This window comes from Macrosteles quadrilineatus, unplaced genomic scaffold, assembly GCF_028750875.1.
Source record: "Macrosteles quadrilineatus isolate MER2022 unplaced genomic scaffold, UCM_ALF_1.0 Scaffold_8__2_contigs__length_117827958, whole genome shotgun sequence".
Classification (NCBI taxonomy): domain Eukaryota; kingdom Metazoa; phylum Arthropoda; class Insecta; order Hemiptera; family Cicadellidae; genus Macrosteles; species Macrosteles quadrilineatus.
The window spans coordinates 56,022,932-56,036,296 of record NW_026542601.1 but is presented as its reverse complement, the minus strand read 5'-3'; the positions used below and the strand labels follow the sequence as shown (position 1 = coordinate 56,036,296).

The 13,365-nt window shown below is 36.1% G+C and overlaps 1 protein-coding gene across 4 annotated transcripts in view; it reads left to right on the top strand.

The window, feature by feature from the left end:
* Window positions 1–782: 782 nt before the first annotated feature.
* LOC128999453 (rho guanine nucleotide exchange factor 7-like) overlaps window positions 783–13,365 on the top strand; it is a 69,178-nt gene continuing 56,595 nt past the window's right edge. For 3 of the 4 annotated variants that reach the window (XM_054425985.1, XM_054425987.1, XM_054425988.1), the window contains exons 1-2: window positions 880–1,069; window positions 5,186–5,258. In XM_054425985.1, coding sequence (XP_054281960.1) covers window positions 5,196–5,258 — 63 coding nt within the window. In that variant the 5' untranslated portion in view covers window positions 880–1,069; window positions 5,186–5,195. Of the gene's footprint in view, window positions 807–879; window positions 1,070–5,185; window positions 5,259–13,365 lie in introns of those variants that run through there. The other variant, XM_054425986.1, reaches the window with a different exon arrangement.

Here is a 13,365-nt window from a genome sequence, read left to right as displayed (position 1 = left end):
TTTTATTTCAGCTTAACTTAACCAATAAATAGTTTTATTAATACTTACCTACGAAGTCAAATGGGGTGAAGGTGGGTGAAGCCCGTGGGTAACCACTGAGCTAAAATTATAACTGGAGCTAGCACTGCCATGGCAGAAGTCTGTCAAAAGCGTGTCACTCACTGATTTTGTTAGGTTGGTGTAGCAGCGGGTAACGGGTATAGCAGCGAGTTTTCTTATCATAGCAATAACATGGCTTCTAAACTAGGTTGGTATAGCAGTGAGTTTTCTTACCCAATAACATGGCTTCTTATAACTCACACCTCACGCAAACATGGCGGCTGGCGACACGCATCTTTGACATTCAGTGCTACCTCCAGTTAGAATTATAGCTCAGTGTGGGTAACAGCATTGACTATATATACCTATAGGTATATTATAGTCAATGGTAACAGCATAGATAAAACATACTCCGTAACAGCTAGTAATCATGGTGGAAGATTCCACCATGGCTAGTAATGATACAGAGGAATGTGACGGTCGGTAGTAAATATGTTCCGTTCTAATCAATAATCGTACAAAAACTTAATATTTTATATGATTGAACTTGTGAATTAAGCCAGATATATTATGTAATAATGATGATAGTAATACAATACACTACGATTACGATAAAATAATAATATAGTGATATATTCTACATAATCAATGCCTCTTCTTATGTAACTTCCCTGATATCATACCACTAGCCGCTGGTGCTAACAGATCACAACTTCACAGATGATTTTATTTTGGGTGTTGGTGTTGGTGTTTTTATTTTAATAAAGGTAAACTGAACTGAAACTTAAAACTTATAACTCCTTGATTTTGTTCTAGCTTTGACTATTATCTATGCTATTAGTTAGTTAGTAGTTAGGTTATTTTTAGAATACGAATTTTCACCCTCAAAAATTAGTATTTTCCTTGACGATTTTTATTTAAGAAGATTGATTCATCTGCAAGATTATAGACAGTGAAAATATTATAGCTATGTCCTCTTGAAAGTGTAATTTTATTAAAACCTGCGGTGTGGGACTATTCTTTCATAGAGGTATGTTGGTTTCCTTTTCTTGTGACATTAGCTTAATCTATGCATCCGTTCGTTAACTGGGTAGGCCTACTTATTTAATCTGTAAGCTAAGTTAGGCCTATCCAGGGTTGGCAAAATCCATGTAAATGAATAATGAAAGACTAGGCGAGGCTTACTTCAATAAGGCTAAACCTGATTTTAATTTTCATATGGCCACTATCCACCATCGATTGAACATTAATCGATGCTATCAAATGGAAATAATATACCGTACCGTACCAAAGTTTTAATAATCGAGGGTATTGACTTCTCAGTTAATAAGTTATGCATTTTATGATCTGCACCCGATTTTTGACTTATTGGTAAGTTAGGCCTAAATATTTCCGATACCCAACTCACCTAAAACGTCCTAACTTGACGTTTTCAAACTGTTCCTGGACACCAACACTACAAACTATGACTTTTTTGTCGCTGAGGCTTCCTTTGACCTCTACAATCGGATAGGCTTATATATATCAGCAATAACCCCTACCAACTAGGGGACTGGTGGGATTTTATGGTGGGAGAAGCCTAAACATAGTGACAGAGTAGTTCCTTTACTAGACACCACACCTAGATTACTATACACCTCGTGTAGCCTAACCTAACCTAACCTAATAACTCTAAATTGGTGTAAATATCTGCATTTAAATGCGATCCTGTTTGTAGCTGAGTTGCTACCGGTGTCAACACACATAGGCCTAAGAGTTATCTCCAGGCTGTTAAAGATGTCTTCTCGCTTCATTCTAATAAATAAATAAACAAAACACGAACACGTACCGGTACACGCACATTAAAAGAACATTTAGGGCTAAAAAAACTGCGACAGTAGGCCCATGGGACACGACGTGATCTGGCGGGAGTTATGTCTAGACTGCTGGTCAGGACTCAGCTACAAACAAGGCATCTCACTTTATTCTAGGCCTACTATCACCCTTCACTTATGTTTGGGTTAAAATACGCACCTATGTCCAAGGAGGGCGGTCCTAGGCCTATATTTGGGGGGGGGGGGTCATTGGGGGTATGGAAAACCCCCCAGTAAAGAGGAGGCACTGGGAATGAATTTTAAAATTATGTGCTTTAATGAGTGATTTTTAAGCTGTACGATCTCAAAGACATACAAAATGAAACTGATTTAGCCTAATGTGTACAAGCTTTCCAGTGTATTTCAAGAGATGTTAAAAAAATAAACATGCAATGCATTTTTTGCATTATTGAGGGTAGTGGAATTTCATTATAACACATGGTTTTTACTCGCAGGTATATATAACACATTCAGTTCAAAATTTTTTAAATGCATTGAATTGATGTATGTAGGTAACGGACTCTCGCATCAAGGTTCTACCTATTCACCAATCATTAAAAATTTGTAAAAATACTCTTTCAACTGGTGTTGGTGTGCATGGTAAACAGAAATGTATTCCAAAATCGGGCCAAAATTTCAAACTAGAACTTATTTTATGTAAGAAGTGTTTGAGAAGTTTTACTCAACATGACTGCATTATAGCCTAACTGCCCAGTAAGCACTAAGCAGCAATTAAACCACACAAAGTTTCTAGTCGCCGTCACTCACTGATTGTAGATTTGGCCTAGGTACATAAAATTTGTTCTCAGTGTTCTCATATTGGTTTTTGCTATTCTTAAATTTGATATCAGGTCCTCTAATTATTAAAAAGTTATGAGTAGCCTACTATTTAAATATTGGAAGTTTTAAAATTGGCTAACGTACCGGTAATCATTTAATTACATTACTGTGATTGCAAATTCCTAACGTTTAAGTCAGATACATTAACGTTCAGTTACTGTTCAAGCTTTGCCTATTAATACAACCTCTTTATTTGTTATAATATTATTATCTTGAAACTCTTCTTTATCCAATAGTCAGTTTTCAAGTTTTCAATAGGTACTCTAGGTTTTATCTGTAAAAAAAAAGATTTTGGGGGGTCATGACCCCCTTGACCCCCCCCCCCCACCCTCTGGGACCACCCTTGCCTAGGTGGCTTCCCCATCCCAATAGGTAGGCCTAATGTAGGCTCTTAGAATAGTTTAAAAGTGTATTTTAAACGTTTAAGGTGAGTTGGGGTACCTAAATAAGTAATTACCCTGCACTAGACCAAAACAACTCTTACTTTTGGACAACCCTTGATAAGTAAAATTATCAAGCTATCCTTCAATGCTTCAATTTTGTAGATTTTAATTATTCCTAATGTCGTTTTTAAGAAATAGTCGGTCTTACTCAGTAGAGTTACACAATGGAACTGTCTCAGCCAACACACATCTTTCATTCATATTCGTGTTATATGCCAAGTTGCATCCTCATCTCCAAATATTTATATAACCAATACTTCCTTTTTTAAAAGAAATAATTGTTGGGTCTAAGAAATGATAACTTGAGGTAAATTTTTACCATTTAAAACTCAGTACCTTAAGATTTGTTATTGAATGGTATCCACTAGGGATGGACGGGATTGAATTTTTAGTTCGGGACGGGACGGGATTTTTTCCTGTGCTTAAAAAGAAAGTATTGAGTATTGCAGTTACCAAATAAGACAAACGAAATCAATGTTTACCATTTGTGGCACTGACATATAAAAACAAAAGAATGGGTAAAAACTTACGGGTATAGCAACTTGTGACTCGTGGTCGAATTGACTCACAGTCACGGTGCTATCGTCAAAATCACTCGCGGTCACGGCGGGATCTTCGGTATGACTCCGCAGTCACGGCGTGATCGTCGGTATGACTCGCGGTATGACTCCGCGGTTACTTAGCTATCGTCGGTATGACTCCGCGGTATTACTCGTGGTCACGGCATGATCGTAGGTATGACTTCATCTTCATGGTCACGGCGTGAACGTCGTTATGACTCCGCGGTCACGGCGTGATCGACGGTATGACTCACGGTTTCGGCGGGATCTTCGGTGTGACACCGTGGTCACAGCGCGATCGTCGAAATGACTGCGGTCACGGCGTGATCGTCGGTATAACTCCGCGGTAAAATCGCGATCGTCGGTATGACTCCGCGGTCACGGGTTGATCGTCGGTATGACTCCGCGGTCACGGGTTGATCGTCGGTATGACTCCGCGGTCACGGGTTGATCGTCGGTATAACTCGCGGTCACGGCGTGATCGTCGGTATAGCTCCACGGTAACTTCACGATCGTCGGTTTAACTCCGCGGTAACTTCGCCAACGTCGGTATGACTCTGCAGTCACGGCGTGATCGTCGGTATGACTCCGCGGTCACGGCGTGAACGTCGGTATGACTCCGCGGTCACGGCGTGATCGTCGGTATAGCTCCACGGTAACTTCACGATCGTCGGTTTAACTCCGCGGTAACTTCGCCAACGTCGGTATGACTCTGCAGTCACGGCGTGATCGTCGGTATGACTCCGCGGTCACGGCGTGAAAGTCGGTATGACTCCGCGGTCACGGCGTGATCGTCTGTATTACTCGCGGTTCGGCGGGATCGTCGGTATGACGCCGCGGTCACGGCGGGATCGTCGAAATGACTTCGCCTCCTGCGTTCGCAGAACTATCGTGAACATCTCTCGCGATAGTGGCGTCATCGTCACTCGCTAAGCGGTAAAATCGCCGACGATCGGATAAAATCCCGTCCCGAAAAATTCCCGAATCAAATTTAATCCCGTCCTGAATATCGGGAATATTTTTTCCCCGAAAATTTCCCGAAATTTCGGTACCTGTCCATCTTTAGTATCCACTTTACCAGTTTAGGTTCAGTAACCCAAACTTATTTAATGTTTTTAACAAATCCAGGTAATATCTGTTTTCTTATGTCGATTAGGCTTATGTGGTATTGATTCCACATGACCATAAAGTTCAACTGCTTACTGCTGGATCAGTTTTTATTTAAATAATCTTTTAAATAAAAAAAAAAAAAAAAAAAAAAAAAAAAAAAAAAAAAAAAAAACTGACAGAGTTAGGACATACTTATAATTTTGCCAGTTGAACAGAAATCGGTGGAGTCAGTGGGGATGGCGCAGTGCCAAGTGTGAGGTGTTGCCAAGATTCCTCAGCTCTAGCGATAGTTATAGTGTTGCGTTTGCTGTTTACTGACATGTCGTGATCTGTGTTGCAGCCTCGTCGCCATGACGGAACAGCCAGTGCTTGTCCAGGCAATATATTCCTTCAAAGGCAAGAACAACGACGAGGTAAGATAATAAGGGCTAGTTAGTCATTGGGTCATTAGTCTATGTGTAAGGTCGCCTCATGTTGTAGGCATACTCTTATCTAATGTGCTGTATGTATTTTACAACCATGTATTTAAAACTAGTTCTAAATATAGTTTAATTTAGTTTAACAAAGTATTCTGTTTTGTTTTTTCAATAGGTTTAAACAAAATAAAAACATACAAAGCAAATGCTAATATAGTATTGATTTTTTATTTTTGTATTGCTCCCAACAGAAACAGATGAATGAAGTACCTAAATTTTTTTTTACTGAAACCCCAAGTAGTAAAGCCTCAGGTAAATATGAAAAAGGAAGCTTGACAGAATCGTTCCCAAACAGTTATAGAACATCATCGTAAAGTTTTGTAATGATCTGATAGAAGTTTTTATAATGCATACAGCAAGAAGAGTAGCAAATGAGGGTATTAAGTTTTGTATATATTCTTTCTTGTTAGTTTTACTTGACCTCTTTTATGTTTGTTTTTAAAAACAATTTGTTGTCAAGTCTTGCTAGGAAATACAAATGTACAATACTTTTATGAACCAGACTTAGAAAAATATGTTAAAATTGTAAACGCTGGCTCTGCTCTGGAAGTACAGTAATAAGTCCCTGCAATCTGGGGTTAACATTAAAAACTAATTTAACGTCGGTATGACTCCGCGGTCACTAAATGCCACTAATTCATACCATGTCCATATGTTTAGTTGTAAAAAAAGTGAATTGAGTTTGATCCAATGTCAACGGATAGCGCCACCGTTCCGAAACTTTAGCCCTTAACTGTACTCAAATTATGCCTTTTCTTAATATTCTGAGACGTATTTGCACATATACGTGAAAATACCTTTAATTTGACTCCTCAAACGTTAGAATCCATCCAGCGGCTATCGAGTTATGACTGTGAAAAGAAAACAAACTGCTTGTGTATCAATATATAGATACTTTTATTCTATTCAACTCTCTATAGCTACTTTAGACAAGAAATGGATATACAGCTTGTAATATGTATGCCATACCGGGAGCTTAAGTGTGTAACCTTAAATTTACCCAAGAACACAAAGTTCTCCACCTTTGATTGTTATCTTTATAAACATTTTTGATATCTCCATATTAAATTACCGGTAAAAATAGAGTGAGCCGGTGGCTCAGTCGGTAGTGTCACGGACTTCGGGCCCAAAGCAGTAGTGTCGTGGGTTCGGATCCTGGTCACTGCCACTAACTTTTATCAGTACAGTTCACCTTTGTACTGTACCGGCTCACCCCTTGCTTTGCTGGATACGTTCCACGCACAGATCTGTAGTCTATGTGGACGGGCAAATGCAAGGTTAAAAGAGGCCGCCAACCTCTTAAAAAAAAAATAAAAAAAATAAAAATAAAAAAAGTTTCACTAATCTTAATAACTACCTTTTAGTCGTCAGCTATTTATTATTTATTGATTTCCTTAAGTTCTTGCCTAATACTTTGGAGCAGTGATGTGTGATGGAAAGTCTATTCTTCGAAATTATAAAGTACCGGTACCGGTAACAACTTGGTTAAAATTTAAAAAATTACAATTTTTAATGAAATATATTTGATGTTTTCTTGGCGTTGTATTACGTGTGACAATATAAGTTGTTTGAACAGTGAACGTAACTATCATGTCTGTGAATTGGTAAAATGGCCTTAGACCTCCTAGATTTATGTTTTTGTATAAGGTTACACCATTGAAAGTGTGGTGATGTTTTGAGCTTCATCATCTGCGATTGCTCCAATAGCGCACTCTGCATCAATTAAGCTATTAAAAACTTGGTTTTTGTTCATCCTAGGTAGGTTGTGTTTGATACCTTCATCCAGCATATACGCATTTCCTTCTCATCAAATTTTATTTCTGTTTTGTAAATGGTCCTAGGGTAAAAATCAAAATTAAAAAAGTACAAGGTTTCTGTGCATTTAATAGATTGGTTATTTTCTTCTTTTGGGATTTCTTATTTCTAATGATCAAATTCACAGATCGTTCATCATAAAACAACAAATCATCTAGTTGGTTAGGATGTGCATGATTACAAACTTCGAGGTACTTTTTGTACATGAGACTGTTAAGCAAACTCTTTTTCTTGTAAAGAAATTTTATTTCATTTTTCATCTAAAGTTTTTGTGCAATTATTTTGGTTCTCTGAACAGCAGGTGTTTTATTATTTATTCGTACTTGGACGTAGTTGGGGGTTATGTCATGTCGTAAACAGTCTTTGTTAAACTTCTCTTTGTTTTTGGGTTCTGTCTAAGGCTTCTTGTTCCTGATAATGGGTTCCCCGCATTAGCGTAGCCAGGATTATGTCAAGGGGGGGTTTCACAAAGCTGATCTGGAGGGGGGGGGGGTTGAGGGCCACAGCCGTAACCTTAGAAAATAAATAATAAGGTTTGTTTAGGGCCATTTAAAAAATAACTAATGGCCATAAAAAAACAAATGTAAGATGTGATCTAACAATGTAAGCACAGTAGGTAGTTGATTGGCTATGTATACCTTCTAGCCTCTAGTACATTTTATTTTTAAATATTCCTCATTTGCACAGTTCCACTTGAGAACTAAACATAATAAGCTAAATAGCAGTGAAAAAGTTTCTGAAACACAAGATTTTTTAATTGAAGTATTTATCAGTCTTATTATGGGTTCAGACAGTAAATCAGAATTGTTTTTTATGTCCTGCATGCGTATATTATCTAAACCAGACGGTCCCTTTTTCTTCATAGATTGTACCAATATATTAAAATTTTCCTTATCCAGGTCTGGTATGGTTAGAGTCTCCTTACATTTCTTTTGCTCCTTATATTGTGACACAATTATCTGACAGTCATGTAAAGATGCATATACACATTCTGTGAATTTTTCTACAAAAAAAACAAAAATTGTATTTATATTATTTACATATTTAGAAGAAGAAGAAAAAATATATTTATATATACAAGAAATCTATATATATATAATTCTGTAAGACCAAATTTTTACCAGAACATTGTGGACATCTGGTAAGTCGCAGAAAAGTGGGAGGGGTCTTAAATTAAAGGTCTTGACCCCAGGGACTCGGGAAAAATAGCAGAATTCCCATAAAGTTACCAGAAAACGAGATATAACGTAAAATATCCACCATAAGAAATGCATGGTGACTGAAAAACGTCTGCATTCTATCAGCTGTTACTTATTTATTTGCAATGTTTACATTTATTCCAAAAGTCAATGTTGGTAAATATTGTTTCAAAATGAATTGTGTTTAATTTTTTTGTTTTCCGTTTTTATAATGACTAATGAGTGAAGTAACTAGACAGGGTAGGGGAAGACTTGCAAGACGTGGAAGAGTGTCCAGGAATTCAACAGACTTAAGAAATGCCAAAGAGAACGTCATGTAGGGCCTAACTGTGAAAGAAATCCAGAAGCTGTTTTACAACCTGTCTTTAGAAGAACGCTGGAAAATGAGTTGAGTGTTGTTTCTCACAATCTATGCCCTCTTAAAGCACTTGCATGCATTGTGGCGCATTTAACTTCACAGAGGAGGCCACAAATGGACATTTCAACGCATGTTGCCACAATGGACATGCCACAACCACAAGTAAATGACGAACTAAAATAACTGTTTTTACATGATTCGAAAATAATAAAAAACATAAGGCAATACAACAGTACAATGGCTTTTGCGTCGCTTTGCGCTACACAAAAAGAGATTCCGGGAAATGGGCCTTACTGTCTTAAAATTCAGGGACAAATTCATAGATATATTTCTGACTTACTACCGCGAAATGGGGAGTTGCCATCATAATAATTAATAATAATTTTAACCTTTACATTTGGTTCTCAAAATGGAAACTATAACATAATTCGTAAGATTACAAAACAAATCTTCAATTTCAAACTAAAAAAGATGTGCAATGTTTGGCTGTATGATTTCAGCTCTGATTCGTCGTTCTCCGGGCTCAGGCCTATTCGTGTGCACGTTTCCATTTGTTAATACAGTATGTTGTGTTATTGATTTAATCATTATTTTACAATTGTATTTCATTGACACATCAGAAGCAACTAATATACGACTCCAACGGAAGGAAAACCAAGATATAAAACAAGAAACACTGTTAAATTAAAGTAACATAAAATTGATAATTTTAAAAACATATTTCGAATATTTGTCTTTTTATATATGGTTTTTTTTTTACTGTAGTCTAAATTAGGGGCTATGGCCCCTACAGGCCACTAGTAATTGATAAACTCGTCGCCAACCAGCTCAAACAAAAAAAACCCAAGCAAAAATGTGATGCCAGTTCTCTGGCGTTCAGTCACTCACTTTGATTGATATTCCTTTTGTTTCCCGTTTAACTCGGTACAGCAATGTAAATGTGGTGATGAGCGGAAGTAGTAGAGATGCTGCCGTCAGTCTGATACTCATCAGTGTGACGTCAATTATCTGGCGTTCAGCCACTTGCTTTCACTCATGTTCCTGTTGTTTCTCGTATAACTCGGTAGAGCAATGTAAATGTAGTGATGAGCGGAAGTAGTAGAGATCCTGTTGTGCTGCTGTTAGTCTTATACTCATTAGTGTGATGTTAGTTCTCTGGCGTTCAGCCACTCGCTTTCACTCATGTTCCTTTTGTTTCTCGTATACCTCGGTAGAGCAATGTAAATGTAGTGATGAGCGGAAGTAGTAGAGATCCTGTTGTGCTGCTGTTAGTCTTATACTCATTAGTGTGAGGTTAGTTCTCTGGCGTTCAGCCACTCGCTTTCACTCATGTTCCTGTTGTTTCTCGTATAACTCGGTAGAGCAATGTAAATGTAGTGATGAGCGGAAGTAGTAGAGATCCTGTTGTGCTGCTGTTAGTCTTATACTCATTAGTGTGATGTTAGTTCTCTGGCGTTCAGCCACTCGCTTTCACTCATGTTCCTTTTGTTTCTCGTATACCTCGGTAGAGCAATGTAAATGTAGTGATGTAGTTTCCCGCATAACTCGGTACAGAAATGTAAATGTAGTGATGAGCGGAAGTAGTAGAGATGCTGCCGTTAGTGTTATACTCAATAGTGTGACGTTAGTTCTCTGGCGTTCAGCCACTCACTTTCACTCATATTTCTGTTGTTTTCCATATAACTCGGTACAGCACTGTAAATGTGGGGATGAGTGGAAGTAGATGCTGCAGTTAGTCTGATAGAATAGAATAGAATAGAATCTTCACTCTATTTTTGTTTAACATAATACATGTAATAGACAGTGTCACATTTAAAATAGCCTAATTTAAGTCACATTCAACATGATTGTCACATTAACTTACTTGAAACATAGAATACTCATCAGTGTGATGTCAGTTCTGTGTCATTCAGCCTCTCACTTTCACTCACACTTCTTTTATTTCTTGTTTCCCAACAAAACAATAATAACTTAGTCACTTTTTATGTTTTTTTGTGAAGTTTCAAAGTGACTATAATAGTCACAGTCGTAAAACATATGTTATTATCATTTTTTCAAATAACTTTCTCATTTGTTTTGTAATGGCATAAAAAAAAGATTAGTTCCTCAATTTCACTTCAACATAATTGAAATAGGCCTAGTAGGTAAAAATAAGTTGTAAGCCTAATTTACCATTTTTTTTCATTCAACTGAACTTTTGGATATAGTTTATGGTCAACACTTACAAAAAGAAAATAAACTTTAGTTTTAACAAAGTCAAAGTCATCTGTATTGTCACAAAACGTTTTTTTTTTATGCTCTGGCACAGCCAGACAAAACAGGTGACATTGTCAAACTATACTAAAATAAACTAGCTTATATTGGTTAAAATAAATACATAGTAGGTAACAAAACAAACAATTCACATTGATTTATCTTCAAGAAACTGACCAATACTATAATAATTCTTTTCCAATAAAAATTCAAAAAATTTTTCTTTAAAAGATACTAATCCTATTATATATTTGTAGTACCCAGGCAAATTGTTAAAAAATCTTTTACCCATATAAGAAGGTGTCCTTTCCACAAGATTTAATCTGTGTATAGGATATTGAAAATCTGTATGAAATCTAGTGTTATAATTGTGCCGATTATTTTCACTGTGGAGTTTTTCAAAATTTGATTTCATATACAATAAACATTTAAGAATATACAAATTAGGGACGGTTAGAATCTTTAGTTCTTTAAAAAGTTGTTTGCAAGAATGTTTTACGGGTTTAAAAGTCATAATTCTAAGTATTTGAAGTTTAAAAAGTTGATACGAATCAGATGTGACGCCCCAAAGCTCTATTCCATACTGTAAAAAAATTGACGAAAATAAAGCGTGATAAATCATTAGTCTAGTGTTTAAATCAACAACATTTCTTAAGACCAACATTTGAAAACATACCGGTACTGAATTTAACTTTTTAGAGGTGTTATGAATGTGATTCTTCCAATTCAATAAACTATCTACATCAATTCCTAAAAATGTAAACTAATGAATTTAAACTAAAAATTTAGCTGTGTTGCTAAGATTTATTTTTTCATTATCAAAATAAACAAAGCCTTCAAGATCGTCCCTACACTGTGCAGTTTGAAATTTTACTATTTGTGTTTTAATGTGGTTCATTTTTAAACCGTTTACTTTAAACCATTTTGACAGATCTTGAAGAGCTTGATTCAAGGCTAAACTTAGTTCATGACTGTCTTTTGATTTAATTATGGCTGTCGTATCGTCAGCATATAACAACAAACTAGGTTTAACATTCTTAGGTAGATCATTTATGTACATCCAAAACAATAACGGTCCTAATATAGAGCCCTGAGGCACCCCCATAACAATCTTTTCCCATTCAGAAGCATACTTAATGTTTTCTTTAATAATAACTGTTCTTTGAAAGCGATCGTTTAAATATGATTTCAACCACAAAATAACTGATTCTGAGAATCTATAGGAGGATAATTTATCAAGAAGAATTTGATGGTGTACACTATCAAAGGCTTTAGATAGATCACAGAACACGCCAATAGTGCTCTGTGACCCATCCAAGCTCTGTGTTATTGAATTTACAAAATGAGCCACAGTGGAAGTGGTACTTAGATTTTTCCTAAAACCAAACTGTTCATCAGCTAATAAGTTATTAGATTCCAGAAAATAGGACATTTGATTGAATGCAATTTTTTCAAATATCTTTGAAAAAGAAGGCAGGACAGAAACAGGTCGGTAGTTATCTGAATTACTCTTAGAACCTTTTTTTAAATAATGGCTTCACCTCTGCATACTTCAAATGATTAGGGAAAGTGCTATTGGTTAAAGTCTGATTGATGATTATGGACAATGGCTCAGCAACAAACTTAATTACTTTTTTTATCATAGTAGTTGAAATCCCATCCCAACCAGCCGTTTTTTTATCACTTAGTGACTTGACTATTTTGATAACTTGCTGAGGTGTAACTAAACTAAAGTTAAAAATTGGAATATCAGGCCTATGTGTGATTGATTTTTTTACTAGTTCCATTGCCTTACTTTTGGAAAAATTTACCCCTAAATCCTTCCCTACCTCAATAAATTTAGAATTAAAGTGACTTGCAATAACTGTGCCATCTGAGACTAACTTGCTATCAATAACTAAATCAGGAAAAGAATTATTGATTGGCTTGTAACAAAGTTCGGCTTTAACCACAACCCATGCTGCTTTAGTCTTATTACTAGCCTTATTTATATAACTACAATTATAAATTTTCTTTGCTAGGTTACAAACAGATTTAAAAACTTTTTTGTACATTTTTACATAGCCAATAAAGTTAACATCAGTAGAACTCTTTGCTAAGTTGCTTAACATTCTTTTCTTTTGACTAGAAAATTTGAATACCTTGTGTTACCCATTTTTTATTTACTGTTTCCTTTTAGCGAATTTCCCATATAGGGACTAAGCTATTACCGTAGTACTCATGGTAAGACCTAGACGCGGGACCTATTTTTTTTTTTCGTTTTGAGGTCCCTAGAGGCCAAAAACACCATCCGTTCAAATTCATATATATATATATATTTATATATTTATACAGGGTGACAAAAAAGTCTGGAAACGGCTTGATATCTTTTTAACTAAATTTGTTAGAAAATTAAAACTTTTCACATCATCTTATATGT